Source organism: Copadichromis virginalis, linkage group LG15 (assembly GCF_057382275.1).
Source record: "Copadichromis virginalis isolate Kocher_CV1m ecotype Utaka linkage group LG15, C_Virginalis_male_GT1.1, whole genome shotgun sequence".
Taxonomy (NCBI): domain Eukaryota; kingdom Metazoa; phylum Chordata; class Actinopteri; order Cichliformes; family Cichlidae; genus Copadichromis; species Copadichromis virginalis.
In genome coordinates this window covers 33774875-33792750 of record NC_140632.1, presented here as the reverse complement: position 1 = coordinate 33792750, position 17876 = coordinate 33774875, and the positions used below count along the sequence as shown (strand labels likewise).

Below are 17876 nucleotides of genomic sequence, written 5' to 3'. Positions count from 1 at the left end.
TTGCTATGATTTGCTATTTGTCAAGTAACATTGCTTCACTCACTATCCCGGGTTTGTTTGTGTAAGCGTTTTGTTGCCGGCAAATCAAACATTCTGCAAATTAAGACAAATACTAAGTTATGTTTCTTTATACTTTATTATGTTACAGATTAAGTCATTTGTTCATACTTACTCTGTTTGTCTTTTCAGTCATCATGAGTGTCAGGTGTGGGGAAACGCCCGCTTGGCATTTCCTCATTTTAAAGTCCTGATCATGTCACACATGACATCATCAGGTCAAACCATGTGGAGGGGTTTCTTTTTCCAGAGAGATGCTTCCTTTTGTTTGTGTTAATGTTTAAAGGGATTTGTTGAATGTTTTTCCTTTTGTTAATACTGCCATTTAGTTGTGTAAATGTGCATATTAGAAGTGTGTAGAGGTTTTGTGTTTTTAGATAACCTGAGTAGAGTTTTAGATCCCTCAGTTGAGTGAGTGGTACTGGCTGGGCAATTGGAGGGAAATTGATGGCCCTATTTAAAGCCAGTCTCTACCAGATGCAGGAGAGAGGAGAGGTGAGCTGTGTCACCAGAGCCATGTTATGTTGAGTTTTGTTAAATGAATTGATTTGGGGAAAGTTTTGTTAAGTTATACATTAAATTAAGTTCACTGCAAATAAATTGCTCACCTTGGAAACCCAAAATGTCTGCATAGTCTGCTTCCCTACCACCTTCCTTGACGTTCGAGTGTGACTACCTCACAATCAGGCTACTGAATCACTGACTTACGCTTGAACTGTGATTATCTTTGACCTGTTAAATTGTAATTTTTTTACATCTATATCTAACATAACACAACTTCATACAGTCTAAACATTTTAATATAGCACATTCTGTATATATTACCACTGTGACAGTGTTGCAACTACTGGCACTTTAGTTTCTGACTACACCCACACATAAGCTACATAAGCACTTGTTTTACTTTATTATTTTGTATGCTCAGACTTAAACTTATTCTTTATTTTAGTTAGTTGTTATTTAGTTGTGTGAAGGGAACCTGCAAAGTAAGAATTTCATTGCTCTGCATAACCACTTGTTTTGTGGTGTATATGACAATAATCTTCTTGAATCTTGACAGTAAATAACATCTGAACAAGATCATTTTGAACAAAACATCTGAAAATGAGCTGTGAACTATGAAGTAGAAACGTGAACTATGAGCTGTGAAAACCAAAGGGGCTGTAAATCGTCATAGCAGGAGCTAGAGAGACAACTCAGGGAGAGGATTGTGGCTCAGGTGAGGGTCAGTGGCGCTTGAACACACAGAGATGGCAGCGATTGGTCAGGTAAGAAGAGTAAGTAACCTGGAAGTGTCTTACAGATTTTGTAGGTGGAGGCTGGCGTGAGAGGAAGGCAGTCGAAGTGATCCAGGTGTCCAGAATCCGAGTGTCCAGAGGGAGTGTTTATCGTGAATCCTTTGAGAAGGAGCAGGGAGGAAGGCAGGCGGGTAAATGGATATCTAACAGAGCCTGGGCTGTGATCATGATTACTGAGCAGACAAGCGTTCAGAAGTGGTGAGTAATGTTGAGAGTGAAAAGATGTACCAGACGATTCCTGAAAACCACAGACAAACACCAGGGAAGCATACACCAAATACGATGATGCACAGGAATAACTTGTTGGTCTGGCGAAGACTTATTGAATTGATCCCTAGGGGAAATTATGTTGGTTACAGTGCTCCAGTCCAAACAGTAACAAAAACAGACAATACAAGAAGTAAGAAATAGCACAATATATACAATATATACATACACATAACTCACTTACTAATAAATATCTGAATAAGAACGAAGAACATGTGTTAAAAGGGTGTTGCTATAGCAGGATGTGTTTGAGTGTGTGTTGAGAGCGCTGGTCTTATATGCAGGCAGCCCCAAATTGCCAACAGGCGCAGATCATGATTGGAATGAGGAAGCTGCGCCCAGAGGTGGGAACTCCAGCTCTGCGGAAAAACACACAGCCACTCACACGGACCATGACAGTAACATGTTTAATACCTAATTATCACATCAAAAATTGTATATACACTCCACACCAGTTGGTGGCGGTAGTGCCCCATGCATCAGATTTATATTTTTACTGAAATGAGACCAGGTAAAAGTTTCCGCAACATTTACTTAGTCAATATAAAGTCATGAGTTGTCACTGAACCAGTTCTATGCAATCAACTACAGTGTGTGCAATAGAATTCAATTTTCAATTCAGTTTTGCTTATATAGCCTCAAGGTGCTCTATATTGTAGGGTAAAGACCTATAATAATATTGAGAAAAACAATCAGATGAACCCCTATGAACAAGCACTTTGGCGACAGTGGGAAGGAAAAACTCAATTTTAACAGGAAGAAACCTCCAGCAGAACAACGCTCGGGGAGGGACAGCCAGAAGAGAGCCAGAGATGAATAATAACTAATGATTAAATGCAGAGGTGAGTGAAAAGGAAACAGTAACTGCATCATGGGAAGCCCCTAGCAGCCTAGGCCTATTACAGCTTAACTAACAGAGTATTCAGGGTTACCTGATCCAGTCCCAACTGTGTGCTTTGTCACAGTTTATTTTTTTTCCATACAGAGGCGTCTAAAAGCCGAAGGCTCTGCCTATCTTTGTACATGGAAGAGGAAAGAAGTTGCACAGAGGTGTGTAAGACTGCAGCTCTGCTTCATGGTCCCAACTCTGGATAGTTACATATTGGGTGGAAATGAAAGCACTCCATTCAAAGTGGGATGGATGCTGCCTCACCTAACAACACCAGACTTTTCCCAGAAAGTTTCCCAGTTATCTGTAAAGCACATAGCTTTTTGCAGTGCAGTGATTATCAGTTTCCCTCATAAGAAGAATATTCCACGCTCTAATCAAACCCTTGTTGTAGGGCTGCCAACGTTAACGCGTTAATGCCGTCATCAAGATTAAAAATTTTAACGCAATCAAACCATCTGCAGCACAGAATGGACAAAACTTTGGACAAAGTGCCCGAAATGCATTGACAGAGACATTTCAGGGATTTTGAGTCATTCTGCGCTCCAAATGGATTAATTGCGTTGAAAATTTTAATAGCATTAATCGTGACAACGGCGTTTACATTGAAAGCCCTAGTTTGTTGGTTTGTTTTTATTTTGTTTTATTTTGCAAGCTGGTCGTTAGATGCCGCTCCAGCCGGCCCGCCCCTCTCCTCCTGTAAGCAGCAGGCGCACCTTGCAAACAGAAGGGCGAGCAACTTTCTTTTTTTTTTTTTTTTGCAGATGCCATGATGCTGCCCTGGGGAACCGCCCATGTTGCCCATATCAAAAACTGCTGCCTAGGGGTATGTTCTCACCAGGAAGTCCGCATAGATGTATGGTTAGATGTGGCTGGTAGACTAAAGCACTTTGACTGGTCACAAAGATGAAAAAAAGCTACATAAATCAGTCAGCCAGTGTAAGAGCTCATTGAGGCCTGCAAAGAGTCTCAGTTAGATACAAATTATTTTACAAATTTTGATTTTTGCTTTTATTGGTTTTAGAAATTCAGATTACAAAATCATTCCTTAGTACAAACCATTACAAAAATAGTCTTAATTAGATAAAAGTAGTTGGGGTGAGTTTTTTTTGGTAAGGTTTAAGGAGAGAAGTGTCAGATTGGCACAAGCTGCTGCACCTTTGCTAATCAACTCTGCCTTGTTAAGCAGCAGCAGGGTGGTTCCTCACGGAGCACATGTGCATGCTAGCTAATATAGTTGACTCAGGAGTGAACAGCTTCCGCTGACATAATATCTGACTTTTCTGGAGTTTGACACTACTAAGGGGCGAAAACAGGCCTTATTCTGTTTTTTGCGTGAGCGAGGAAATTTCCCTGTAGATGTTCAGTAGTTTGTAGAATCCTTATTTGGTTGTATTGAGTGGAATGTAAAGGTGTTTTTTAGTATCTGCTCTAAAAACAACACTTTTAAGCTAACATGGAGTCAGCCTAAAGCGGATTGATCACTTTAGGCCTTCACTCCTCAGAGAGATAAATAAATAAATAAATAAATGAATAGTAAGACTGAGCACACAGCTGCAGTTTGTTTTTATCACACACAACCCCAAAACCAAACCTTTCACCCTGACATGATTATGGAAGGTAGGCGGGGTGGAAGTGCTTTGCCCTCGTGACTTTTTTTTTTTTTTTTTTTTTTTTTTAATAAGTCTCATCTTTGCCTTCGGAGAGGAAAGCTCTTTCTGGCCTCTAGCCACAACAGGTTCGAAGGTCCTACATTGAGATTAAGCGGAGCTTCTTCCCAACAGTGACGTTTGTTGGACCCCCAGAAACTGTAAGATGCCTCTGTCCCGTTCGCTTTCCATGACATCCCTGACCGGGGTGCTGCCGGCCTGGGAGGAGGACGAGCTGCCTGTGGAGGACCTGCTGCTCTTCGAAGTCTCCTGGGAGGTCACCAACAAAGGTCAGTTTCATCAGAACTGTATTACTTCTATTTCCATTTTATACAGTAAAACACTGGATGTATCATTGTAGTATTTATTTCATTTGAATCAGTTAGCTCATATTAATGTGTTTGAGTCAATATATTTCAGTGTGCGTGTATATATTTGTTTTTTTTAAATTACTCTTGTGGCTAGAAAAACAATATACAGAATGTATAAATATCTATGAATCAAAGGAATTAAAAAAAACTTGTGAAACCATAATGAACAGTAACAAATGTGTATCTTTAAAGTATCAGTATTTCAGTTTAAACATCACTTTAATTTGTATCTCTAATACATGCCATGTGACAATTTCCTGTTTAAAAAAACCCCCTCTGTCTGTTAATATTAGTAATATTTTATGAAAGAGTCACTCTTTGCCCCTTGAAGAGCAAATATTGCACTGAGTGTGCTCCCTCTGAAGAGTTAAACATTAAGCTGATGCTCATGTAGTGTCCTAAACACAAAAAAGATAAAATGACTGAATATTGAATATGTTTGCATGTGGACAGCAGGTGTCGTGTTACAGTACTAATTGTGGCTTTTGCCTCGAATCACTGAGAACATTTTATGCATAGTGAAGATTTCTGCTGCCTGTTTATTCACTCTTACTGGCAGTTTGGATTGAAGTTGGATATGGAAACTGCAACTTTTTTTTTTAAAGATGTGACAATAGCACATTGTTTCATGTTGTGTTTAATTACCTTTAATTTCAAATTAATGAATCTAAAAATGTAAATATTAATTTGAACATTAAGGTTCAGAGGTTATCAGGCACTCTGCTGTTTTCTCTGGCTTTACTGTTTATATGATCCCTGCTCTCTGATGCAGCTCAGACGTCATTCTCCACTGAATGTTTTGGTGATAATATCAGTATTTGTCTTTATGCTGCCTAGTGAGACTGAAAAACATTACCACATGTGCTTTGACCCCTACAAACCAGAAATTTTGTGTCTGCTACAAATGGCACCAGTGCAATATCAGCTCCTGGTCAAAATGGGTTTGTATAAAAGATCTGTTAAAGCAATTGATGGCCCCTGACTATTTTCAGTGATTTAGTGTTTGACTAAATGACTGAACAGCTGATGATAATGTATGTAGGTATGTTTTGTGTCTTTCTTTGTCATTTAAAAATACACAAAAATGGAATCTGGATTATGTCTCTGCACATAATAAGAGGTTATTTAACAAAAGTAAACCAAAAGCAAAAACACTGTATAGAAAAACTAGGAACATCTTTCATACTTCCATAGGAATTAGGAGACTGAAAAGCAGCCAGTTGCTGCTACTAAATGCATTTGATTAACTGATCTGGAAATGTGAACAGCTATAGAAGTAGCAGTAGTTTAATTATCATTCAGGTGTCTGTTCACCTAATGCCAATGAAGATGGGAATCAAAATTATGAGGAAGCAATTTTTGTTGCCCATCAGTCTGTAACCGGTTATAAGGCTGCTTCTTGAGCAATTTGAAATCAGTCATTCTGCAGAGAGGGCATTAGCAAGTCAGAAAGCACTCAAAACAGTTTTCAGTCTTTCAGTTGACATTCCAGCAAATTCACCCCAATGATACTCAGAAACTTAACCCTCTGGGGTTTAATTGGCCATTTTTTTCAATACTTTTGATTTTACCTTGTATATTTCACATTTTTAAAACTGTTTACCTTGCCTTGTTTAAAATAATTCTTGTCAGCACTCCTTGTTTGATTTGGGGGGTTTTTCTTTTCATTTTGACGTACTGTATTACCTCTAAAATCAACACACAAATAATATGAGGTTAGGAAAAGTTACACTTCTTTTTTTTTTCTTTTTTTTTTAACTGCAAAAACTACAAACATGTTTGACAAATCATTTTCAGAACTTGAAAAGCAAAAGAAATTGTAAATGTAAAAGAAATTATGCACAAGTTTTGCAAACAAAGTTGTATAGAAACTACTTTCCTAAAAATGTAGCAAGGCCTCAGGCGTTTTTATATAACCATTTAAAACTATTTACAGAATAATCAGGTGTTCTGCATCAAATAGTTAAAGTTCAAAATAAATAACTGGATTAAGAATTAACGTAAAAATGGCGTTGACTCCGACAGATCGCTTTTTACGTCACGTAGCTGCGCAATGAACGCAGTTTTTGTGGGTGGCAGAAAAAAGCGGCGTTCAAAGACCGGGAAAACTGCCCTTTTTTCCGCCACTCAGAAGGGGTGTTGAAGGCGCCCCCCACCCCACCCCCTTTTTTCTGACTAATTAAACGGCGATCTTTAACGCCATTTCTTAACCAGACTGGTTAGGAAAAGTGGCAAATTGTAGCACTATTGGCTTGCAACAGTTAAAAGTTTTTACCCTTTTCTTTCAAACACTGACAGTCTTTTTTTTTTTTTTTTTTTCCCCCCCCCCCTCCACAGATTACTGTAGTAATGTGTTAGGAGTCTGTGAACATACAGACTGGTTCCTATTGGACTTTTTACAAGAATTTTTAAAAGACAAGTCAAGTCAAAAGTTTGAAACCTTTTGCAGTGACTTCAGGTCTTTTCACTTGCCCTGTGTGTCACTATAGTTGGGGGAATCTACACAGTCATCCAGACCAAGGCTAAGATCACTGTGGATGAATGGGGAGACAACTACTACATGATGGGACCATACTTCGAGCACAACTTCAAGACTCAGGTGGAGAGCTGTGAGCCACCAAATCCTGCCATCAGGAAGGCCATGGATGCCCTCATCCACAACGGCTGCCAGGTGAGGGATGGGAGAGGAAAGATTATCTGTGTACCAGTTGACACACCAAAACCTACTGAGTTGACAGGCATACAATTTGCTTAACCATAAAGGGGACTAGTGGGTCTGGGGGTTCTCACCCATGAAATTAGTTATTCATCATTGTGAAATGATGAATATCACTGTCATACAGTTTGGGCTGCCCTGGATGTACGCTGTGTATGATGGGAATGATGTGATTGCTGGATGAGGATGGTCACTGAATGGTAGTTACGCAGGAGGCTCAGATGCCAAATGCGTGTTTGACCACTAGAGGGTGCACATATGCTGATGAGACAGTTGCAGATCAGACTGTCAGAATACATTTAAGGAAATAACAATTAGCATGACTTTAGTAAAAAGCTACACTAAAGCTGCAAGGCTCCTTGGAGATGTTTAAAATGATCCCTAAGTTATATTGTCTAACTTTAAGAGCAGATAGAAAATGTGTTTGTAAGAACACAACTTGGCTGTATATTGCTGTCATGCAAAAAAACAACACAATATAGTGATCACTTTATACTTCAAATGCATGCATCCAAAATTTCTCTTAGCAAAGTGGATATAACCAGAATCTTCATACCACCTACGCCCTAAGTAGGGTTAGGGTTAGGCTAACCTCAGGCTAAAACTGTTGCCATGAAACTGAATGCATATCCTGGGATAGAAGCACAGAGGCACTTAAATCTGAAAGTGTCCCTAATAAAGCTGAACTTGTTTTTAATGCAGGTTCATTTTGGTCGCTGGCTGATTGAGGGCAGCCCCTACGTAATCCTGTTTGACATAGGCTCAGCAGCCTGGAACCTGGACCGCTGGAAAGGGGACCTTTGGGACACCTGCAACATTGGTCTGCCCTTCCATGACCGAGAAGCCAATGACTCGCTCATTTTGGGCTCCCTTATTGCATGGTTCTTCAAAGAGGTGCATTATAAGTGAACCTAATTGTCTTGTTGGCTCCTATGCTGAGTTTTGGATTTATAAAAATAAATAAATCTCAATATGCATCACTGAGATGGTTGGCATAAGTAAACATGGCAGCTTTCTTTTGTGTTTTTAGTTGACAGACCACCTTGGAGACAAACCTAATGTCATCAGTCACTTCCATGAATGGCAGGCAGGTCCTGGACTTATTCTCTCTCGCTCACGCAAAATTCCCATGGCGACAGTATTCACAACACATGCCACCCTGCTGGGAAGATACCTTTGTGCTGGGAACACTGACTTTTACAACAACCTGGACAAGGTGAGAGAACAAGAGAACTGCCTTACAGCAAACAGACACATAGTAACACTGTTTGTAGTTGGCCTATAACTGTCATGGACACCAAGCCATTCCCTTCTTATGACTCTAGTTAATAATACAGGCAGGGAAATTTGTCAATGTTTTATTGTGAATCAGAGCTTGATCTTTACAGCTGATATGTTGCCTACAATGTGCATATTAGATTCATTATAAATAAATTTCAGATAGTTGAATTGGGTAGTACTTAAATCCTTTTGACCCTAATAGAAGGGGGAAAAACATCAGTGTTTGTAAACATAGGGGCACTACAGTAGGCATGTTATTTATATTATCAAATCACAATAGTAATCACTTTTATATTTCATATTGCACGGCCTTTACACTACAATATGAAATGCAAAAAGTGAGCGAAGAAGAGAAGCCCACAGCATGCTGAGGCCTATTGCAGTGTACCTATGAAAACAGAACAAAAAGCAAAGTTCTTAAGAGTCTGTCTCCTGGCACCCCACGTCCATCACAAAATACGCGTGCAACTCACACTCGCGCCTCTCTGCCTACAATGACCAGCCATAAGATTTATGCTCATATTTAAAGGTTTAGGTCTTTTAGGACTACTTAGAGCATCATTAGTAATGTTGAGCTACATTTGGAGATGTCAATGCAATGTTTGTAATTGGCCACACAAGCTAAAGGTCAATGTGGAGCTAAAGGTTACTCCTTGACCGAATGGATAATTGACAGATGATTCTTAGGACCATCACTTATTCTGTCGATGGAATCTTGTTAACTGAGAGTCAGAAAATGCAGCCAATGTGGTAAAACAAAGCAGGATCATTTCCAGACTTACAAACTGTAAATGAACTTTAAAAGAGATTTTTTTTAAATTCATTTAATTGAATAAATGAAATGCAATATTTTATTATGCTCTTGTTTATGCTCAACTATGCCTGAAATTGATAATTATACATGCTGTTATAACCAAACCTTTTTTGTGGTCCCACGAGGGTAGTCGAGATCTTGCCTTGTAGGATTAATGAGGATGCGGTGAACTAAACTGGTGCAGTCTCATCCTCATTTTCCCAGTATGTTTCATGACAAACGCTCATACTCGGACACTCGTGTCCTCTCTTGCTCATTTAAACATGTATGCACGCTCGCATCCACACACAGCATAACTCTGTATTTGTTTGTGTACCTCCCTCTGTTTTGTCTTTTAGGTGTTGTATCGTTGGTGTACTTTGTTACAGAGGAAGCACGTCTGTTTGCATCTATCTCTCCCTCTTTTTTTTTGTCCCTTCTATTCTTCCACTTCTCCTGTCTTTTGCCTAGTCTTCACCCTCTGTCCACTCCAGCATTATATCCACAAGCGATAATATGAATAATATTTTCTTTTTTAAAATAATTGCAACAAAAACATTCAGATGAGAAAAGTAGACCCTCTGTAGGCTCCTCTTGTTACAGCAAATATATTTGGTAAAAAAAGGCATTCAGAAAAATATTCTGCTGCTCTGGGCAGGTTTAAAAAAAAAAAAAAAAGCTTGATAATTAAACATGTTTTGTAAAGTAAAATGAATGTTTTTGTTTTTTCTGTTTTTAAAAATTGTGTGTGGCAGTTTAACATTGACAAGGAGGCTGGAGAGAGGCAGATCTACCACCGATACTGCTTAGAGAGAGCAGCAGTTCACTGTGCTCACGTCTTCACGACAGTCTCTCAGATCACTGCTGTGGAGGCCAACCACATGCTGCACAGGAAACCAGGTGGAAATTTTTCACTATACTATCTCCACAAGAACGTAGTTTTACGTTGTCTATTGGTTTTCTGACGATCCATGCAACACAGTCATGCAAGAAATGTTTTTACAAATCACACTACAGTCCTGTAGATAAATACATATCATGATTGACTCATTTGTAGTGATAACTAGCAACAGTGACTTGAAGTAATCAGTTTCTGTATGATGTTCACACAGTCACACAACTGTATTCCAGGGATTGATGGCAAAAATACCTTCAAGTTTGAAATAAAATGTTGAAGCTAAACACAAAGTAATTTTGATACCGCTGTCAACGGAAAATGAATAAAACCATCTTTTCCTTTGTTGGTACAGATGTGGTCACCCCAAATGGGCTGAATGTGAAGAAGTTCTCAGCCATGCATGAGTTTCAAAACCTGCACTCCACCAACAAGGCCCAAATCCAGGAGTTTATCAGGGGACACTTCTATGGGTTTGTTGCTTTATTAAAAAGTAGTCCTGGCAGCTCTCGAAGTTTGTTGTACTTCATAAAATGAATCGAAAATTTCATTTTATTAATCTTTATTATCTCGGTAGTCACCTGGACTTCAACTTGGATAAAACCCTCATCTTCTTCATTGCTGGGCGCTATGAGTTCTCAAACAAAGGAGCAGATATTTTCCTTGAATCACTGTCCAGACTGAACTATCTGCTGCGGGTGAGGCCGTGTTTGTTTTGTGCCTTTTTGGTAGTGTTGTGTTGTACACATCTAATGGAAACCTATCGTCACCGTCTCTGCAGGTCCACCGAAACGATGTGACGGTCGTAGTTTTCTTCATCATGCCAGCGAAAACTAACAACTTCAATGTGGAGTCACTGAAGGGGCAGGCAGTACGTAAACAGCTTTGGTACGTCCTGCTTTGCTGATTACTTGTAGCAATTAAATAATTCTGTACAGTACATCCATTTTTTTTTTTTCATTATATACTCTAAATGTGATGAACAATACCCGGGGGGGGGGAATCTGGAAATCTGTTGGGATTTTTCTCCCTCACTGATCACTTGGGGAGCTGCAGTTTTTGGCAAAACTGTAAATCCCACAGGTTGTAGTGCATCTGCCTCCCAATTTAGAAGAAGGCTATAAAGAACGGCACATGAATGAAATCTGAAATGGAGCCTGGGAATTGCAGGGCCTTCTAAGTTGTCTCTGCCATGTTGTTGTTGCCATGCAAAAGCAGAGGCTGTATGCCAACAGGTAATAAGGAAGAAAGTGCACTAATGAATGAGACAAAGGAGTGTTGTTAGGAGAATTTATTTTTAGGCGCTACTGATGCTCAAGTTCCCTGAACTTCTCGTGTAGCTGTTCGCCACCTGTTTGTGGTGATCACCTGCACAACATTTATTGCTTCAAGCTTGGGCTTATCGACCTTTCTGGGCAGCCACGACACATCAGACAAATCCAATCTTCACTTGTAAATAGCAGACAGTTTGAGACAGCCTGGTATTGATCTGATTTGAAACACAAACCTGATTTAACTGCAGCCTGAACAAAGTGTTTACCTCCATTAGGAAGCTGTACTGAAAGACTCGTCATTATCCAACATTGATTTAAAAAATGTGTACTTCCTCATGAGTGGTTGCCAAGGTGGGCATGGTTCAGCAAAAATGCAACTTAGGAACTTTGCTCCTTCCCTGCTTTAACTCTTAAACTCTAAATAATAATGATTTTCTGTTACTGTTGGTGCTTCAAACTAACAACTGCAGTGGTGATAGATTTCCTTTGCTTTTAACAGGGATACAGCTCATGCTGTTAAGGAGAAATTTGGTAAAAAGCTGTATGATGCTCTGTTAAAGTAAGTATTTCTACTTGCTGAGGTATTTGATGTTGATATCAAAGTGTTGTGTAAATTTGCAGATCGATGATGATGATGTATGTATGTCTTCTTTCATTAGAGGGCAGATCCCTGATCTCAACAACATTTTGGACCGAGATGACTTCACCATTATGAAGAGAGCCATCTACGCCACACAGGTGTGCGTGCGTGCGTGCGTGCGTGAAATAATCTTTAATTCTACTTCCCCTCTTTCAAGTAACTGACTACCATTAGTCCTTATTGATGATGACTTAGAAAGATTAATATCAGTAAATTGTACCAGTGTATTGTTTCCCAAGACAAACTGTGTTCAGCTGAAATCTTTACACCTAAGGTGACACTCTTGATAAGAAAATGTTAATATCTGTAAAATGATGTGGAAATTGGGATCTTTTCAACCAGACAGAAACGACCTTTTTACTACATAAAGGGCCATGTTTATGGTTGCGCCACTATTACATTTAGGCACATACAAATTTCAGGATAACTTATTTCAACAACATTAAAGATATAACTTTCATTTTGACTCAAATGTTAAAGCTATGCTGGAATATTTTATTTTGAATTTCATATAACATAATACAATTTTATTTTTTTAAATTGTCATCTTGCTCTGTTCATTTAATTTGTGGGTCCTTTTGTAGTCTGCTGTTAACAGTGTGGATAACATCGCAGGCTGTCGCAGTATTAGCAGAGAGTGCGGCACATGCAGTTATTCAATCTTCAATTGAAGTTCATACAGCACCAAATCACAACAGTTGCTGTAAGGTAGACCCTACAATAATACATGCAGAGTAAAACCCAACAATCATATGACCCCCTATGAGCACTTTGGCGACAGTGGGAAGGAAAAACTCCCTTTTAACAGGAAGAAACCTCCGGCAGAACCAGGCTCAGGGAGGGGCGGGGCCATCTGCTGCAACTGGTTGGGGCGAGAGAAGGAAGACATGTTATCACGATAACATATGTACACTCCCACAGTAGATAATACGGCCTCATTCTACTAGCTTACCAGCTCAATGTCCTTACTGCAGAGTGTCTTTTTGATAGTTAGATGGTGTAACTCTGGACACTTATCATTCAGAAACACAGCCAGACCCCCCCCCCCCGTCTTATTTCTGCTCTCCTTGGTCAGCCTGGATTAGATGCAGATAAACATGGACTGTCTTACTTTTTGGTGTTAGTGTGGTTAATTGGACGGATAAGATGCCCACTGATGCCAGGGCCACCAATTCATCCACGTTACTGTGAAGAAATCTCACATTCCACATGAGATGATGGGTCCGTATCTTCTCCTCTGGTTTTGATGCCTGATACCAGATTCCTCCTAACATCTTAGGGCAGCTCTGGACTAGAACAGAGTCCAGCTCCTGCCAAGGATGGTTCCAGATCCTGACTATATCTAGTTGATATCTCTCAACCTCTCACAAGCTCAGGCTTCAATTCCACCAGAGATGTGATGTTTTATTTCCTAATAGCCAGCCCTGGTATCTGGAGACTGGACCACCGCCCTCCTGTAGAGCCTTTGCCTTTGAACATCGCCTGTCACACAATGTACCCAATGCCTATAGCGCCTTCTAACCCTAACCTGCAGGTGGTGGACCTACTGGAGGGAAGCCAGTGTAGCTTCTTTGGGCTGCATCTGACTGGACCCCATTGCCTAAGGGCCTGGTCACCAGGCACTTTTTAAAATCACTCAGGGGTCACTTGAATTCCTCACTTTTATGTTTATCTATCCTAATCGCATACTTTAACCTCTTGGCTTGCAGAGGCACAGCCTCCCTCCAGTAACCACTCACAACATGCTGGACGACTCAGCAGATCCCATCCTGTCCAACATCAGACGTGTTGGCCTCTTCAACTCCAGGAACGACCGTGTCAAGGTAAACAAAACATTATGTCAGCCATGTCAGGTGTGATAAGATCTCTCGATCTCTCTATTGATGGAGATAGATATTAATTTTTAAAATATATATCTAAAATGTGGAGAGATCTACTGTGACTACACAGTTGGTCTTTAATCTATTAACTTGTAGTTATTAAAAACAAACAAACTGGCTTAACTTTTATGTTTTAATTTGTGCTATGCTGCCAAATAAGGACATGGGCAACTCTTATCTGTGTGTCACCCTCTCAGGTTGTTTTCCACCCGGAGTTCTTGTCCTCGACTAGTCCTCTGCTGCCAATGGACTACGAGGATTTTGTCCGTGGTTGTAACCTTGGAGTGTTCCCTTCCTACTATGAACCATGGGGCTACACACCTGGTAGACTGACCATCCTCATGTTGTAGCCAGGCATACATGTTTCTACACAAATGCTTTATACTTCCCCTGTGCATATTGTTTAGGGCTTCTGTCTTCTGTTCTCCAGGTGAGTGTACTGTAATGGGCATTCCTAGTGTGACCACCAATTTGTCAGGTTTTGGTTGCTTCATGGAGGAGCACGTGTCGGACCCTGCTGCATATGGTGTGTGAGTGCATTCACACTCATGGGTGCACAAACACTGTGAATTATGTGTGTTCATCCTTATGGATTATGTTCTTTCCCCCCTCCTCCTCTCTGTCAGGTATCTATATAGTGGACCGACGCTTCCGTTCTGCTGAGGAGTCCTGCAACCAGCTAACTCAGTTCATGTTCAGTTTCTGCCAGCAGTCTCGGCGGCAGCGTATCATCCAGCGCAACCGAACTGAGAGGCTGTCTGACCTTCTGGACTGGAGATACCTGGGACGGGTCGGTTTCTGATTCTGAAGCCCTGAATAGTTACTTGGTTAAAGTCAGAACAGGACACAATCAGAGAAAACGGGAGTCTACTACTGAACTATATTCTGGTTCAGCCAATAAATAATCAATTTCATTACTGCTTTTGCCGTTTACCAGATACAGGTATACAACAGTGAACAGCAAGCTGCCAACTTTGGTTGTGCTAGGCTATTCCACTTACACAAGTCAAATATAGGGCTACCATGCTGTGGCTCCTGTGAACTGTGGTACAATGTGCCATGTATTGATCTGCTATATAGTTCACCCTCTCCTTTAACAGGATAACGTGCTGACCTCCAAGATGATTGCAAAACAAGCATACAAGATTTCATAATTGGTCCATATGTAGAACAAAGCATGCACCAACTTTAAAACTACTTTCGTCGTTACTGAAGGATGTATTCTTATGGTCAAGATTAATTAGAGGTGGTAGTTCAGACGCCCACATTGCAAATCTTTCATTGAAATGTTTGTTCAGTTCTTAATGTATTTCTGGCTTGTTTGACAGTTCTACATACATGCACGTCACCTGGCCCTTAGTAGAGCTTTCCCAGACAAGTTCAAGATGGATCCCATGGCCCCTCTGAAGGTAAGGAATCCTTTACAAGGGATTTTGATCATAGTTGTGCACAAAACTTTATGTAGAGTAAGTGTTGAGGAGAAAGTAGAGCTTTGTGAAGTGATTTAAAGAGTTTACTGTTTGTGGGGATTATGTCTGATCCCCTTTTGTGCTCAGAGGACATCCTGGCCTTTCTCGTGTGTTTGGCTGGTCTCTTTTTGCCCAAAGAGGCAGGAAATGACAAAAAAATGTTAAACAGAAAAACTTCATTTTTTTACATTTTTTTTTTTTAATTCTTCCTTTCCCCTCAGTTCTCATGAGGCTAGGACCTTTGCTAGCTAGCTGTGATCCTGTGTTACATTTACAACCTAATTGAAAGCATGAGAAATGTACTGGCGTTACTAAATTCTGTGTGGTTCTTGTACCAAACAAGTTGATGCCATCGGATCCTAATGATCAGCGGCCCTCACATCACATGTGAGAAAGTCTGAGAGACTTGTTATGGTCCATGAAAACATCACTTGACCCTCTTCAGATTGTGGCAGGTAGATTGATTGCATTGTCGACTCTCATATTTGGTCTCTACATAAGCCTTGCTTCCATCTAGATGCTTGCTGAGGGTCATCTTGTTTTATTTATCAAGTTTAACACAATTCAGTCAGATTAAGAGAGACATACAGGAAATGTTAGTAAACATCTCAGGATCTCATGTATCACAGTCTAACTGACAAACTGCGGTATGTGAGATAGTTTGTCTAATGTTCAATACAGCAACTCCAAGGGGAACTTGCTGCGTCCATTCTTGTTGTCCTTGTACACATCCCACTTAAAATCAGACGTAAAAATCTGGCTCATGACATCGCCAGAAATACTGATTCTTGTAGTGATTGGATATGTTGGGAACAAGAGGAGTACACAGGACTGGTGGATCATTTTTTTGGAGCAGAGAAATCCTCTGCTTCTGAATGTGGGAAAAGACCAGAAAGGTGATGGATATCTAAACGAAGATGGTGGCTACACGTCCCGTGTCTATCGTAGGACAAGATGCCGCTGTGGTGCAGGAGTTGACATCCAGATACTTCTACATTAAAAGGCTGAATTGGAAGACCAACACAGAGGCTGTATACAAGAAGGGGGTGAGCATCCTCTATTTCCTAAGGGAGCTGAGATACTTCTGGAGAATTTCTGTCAGTTTCTTGTGGAGAGCGGAGTGGAGCTGGTGATGCCAACAGACTGAATAAACAGATTAGGAAGGTTAGTTCTGTGACTGGATGCAAACTGGGAGTCTGAAATACTACAACTATATACATTTTGTTGTTGTTTGTTTTCTTTTCTTGATGAAGTCAACTGCTGTAACAAGAATTTCCTAAGTATTTAAGAGTGCTTTTTAAATCCAATGTTTCTAAGCGATTATCAGATAAAAATGAGCATTTCATGGTTCTAGGCCAGCCTGCCAGCTTCCTTTTTACTTTATTAGGCTCCTCTGCTCACCTGGTAAGAGTTCACACACTAATCATAATTAACGATCTACTTCAACTTTAGATTAGTGTAGCAAAATTCACAGATCTGTTTAGGAATCACTGACTTACAGTGACTGGGCTCATTTGTCTCCACAGACGGAGGGTTTCCGGTATCCCCGGCCCTACTCGGTTCCACCCTCTCCTTCTGCCTCTATCCATTCCACGCCCCACCACAGTGATGTTGAGGATGACGATGATGAACCCTATGATGAAGATGAGGAGGCCGAGAGGGACCGGATGAATATCAAATCTCCATTTGTGCTCAATGCTGTGCCATAGGGGAAGAAGCAGCAACCAGGAGAGTCAAGAAACTGAAATGCTCCAGAGTAGCTATGGCCTTTGCAGTTGGATGGACTTGACAGACAAATGTGTGCGGTGGGGGGGGGTCACTGCCTGGTTAGCCCCACAGTCTACACCACAGTAATGACGACCCCCCCCCCACATCATCACCTTTTGTTAACAATTGTTACACTTATTCTGCTGCCAGGCAATAAAGTCCACCCTGCATAACAAACTTTTTATAAAGTTTGTAGAAAGGTTAAATCTAAGTTTATCATCTGTCTTCAAATGCTAGCTCGCCAAAATAACTTTAGTCAAGCAGAGTCTGAAAAATGCTAACTGAACATTACAGTTATTTAAAATAAACTTGAGTAGAACAAAGTGTCTGTCACAGGCTTTCCATTCGTTTGTTTGTTTGCATGAAGCGATAGAGGGTTGCGCTTTAGGAGCAATTTAGAATGAGCAATGAATTTGACACTGTAGCCTTTTAATTTTAGAAGACTATTTTTCAGATTAGAGAAAGCAAAACCAAAAACGATGAGATGAGACGAGGGACTGTCAAAGTAAAACAGGAAGTATAACACAGACGTGGACTTTACACTGAACAAAGGGACCACTGAGCTAATCTGAAGGCCGAAAAGTTGAGGTTGGAAGGTCTGCAGCATTTGACTTTGCAAAAATTTGGTTA

The 17876-nt window shown here is 40.4% G+C and overlaps 1 protein-coding gene across 2 annotated transcripts; it reads left to right on the top strand.

Moving 5' to 3' along the window:
- The first annotated feature begins 4203 nt into the window (after nucleotides 1-4203).
- On the top strand, nucleotides 4204-17574 carry gys2 (glycogen synthase 2). Of its 2 annotated transcripts, none has more exons than XM_085433011.1 (16): nucleotides 4204-4450; nucleotides 7021-7202; nucleotides 7950-8141; nucleotides 8278-8463; nucleotides 10077-10221; nucleotides 10572-10689; nucleotides 10794-10914; nucleotides 10998-11104; nucleotides 11990-12049; nucleotides 12150-12228; nucleotides 13840-13953; nucleotides 14208-14334; nucleotides 14441-14536; nucleotides 14637-14800; nucleotides 15339-15419; nucleotides 17006-17574. In XM_085433011.1, exons 1-16 carry the CDS (start codon nucleotides 4327-4329, stop codon nucleotides 17186-17188), a joined length of 2079 nt encoding a protein of 692 aa, XP_085289137.1. In that variant the 5' UTR covers nucleotides 4204-4326; the 3' UTR covers nucleotides 17189-17574. The 2 variants fall into 2 exon arrangements, with proteins under 2 accessions (XP_085289137.1, XP_085289139.1); XM_085433013.1 differs by lacking the exon at nucleotides 17006-17574 and adding an exon at nucleotides 16428-16519.
- Nucleotides 17575-17876: the final 302 nt, after the last annotated feature.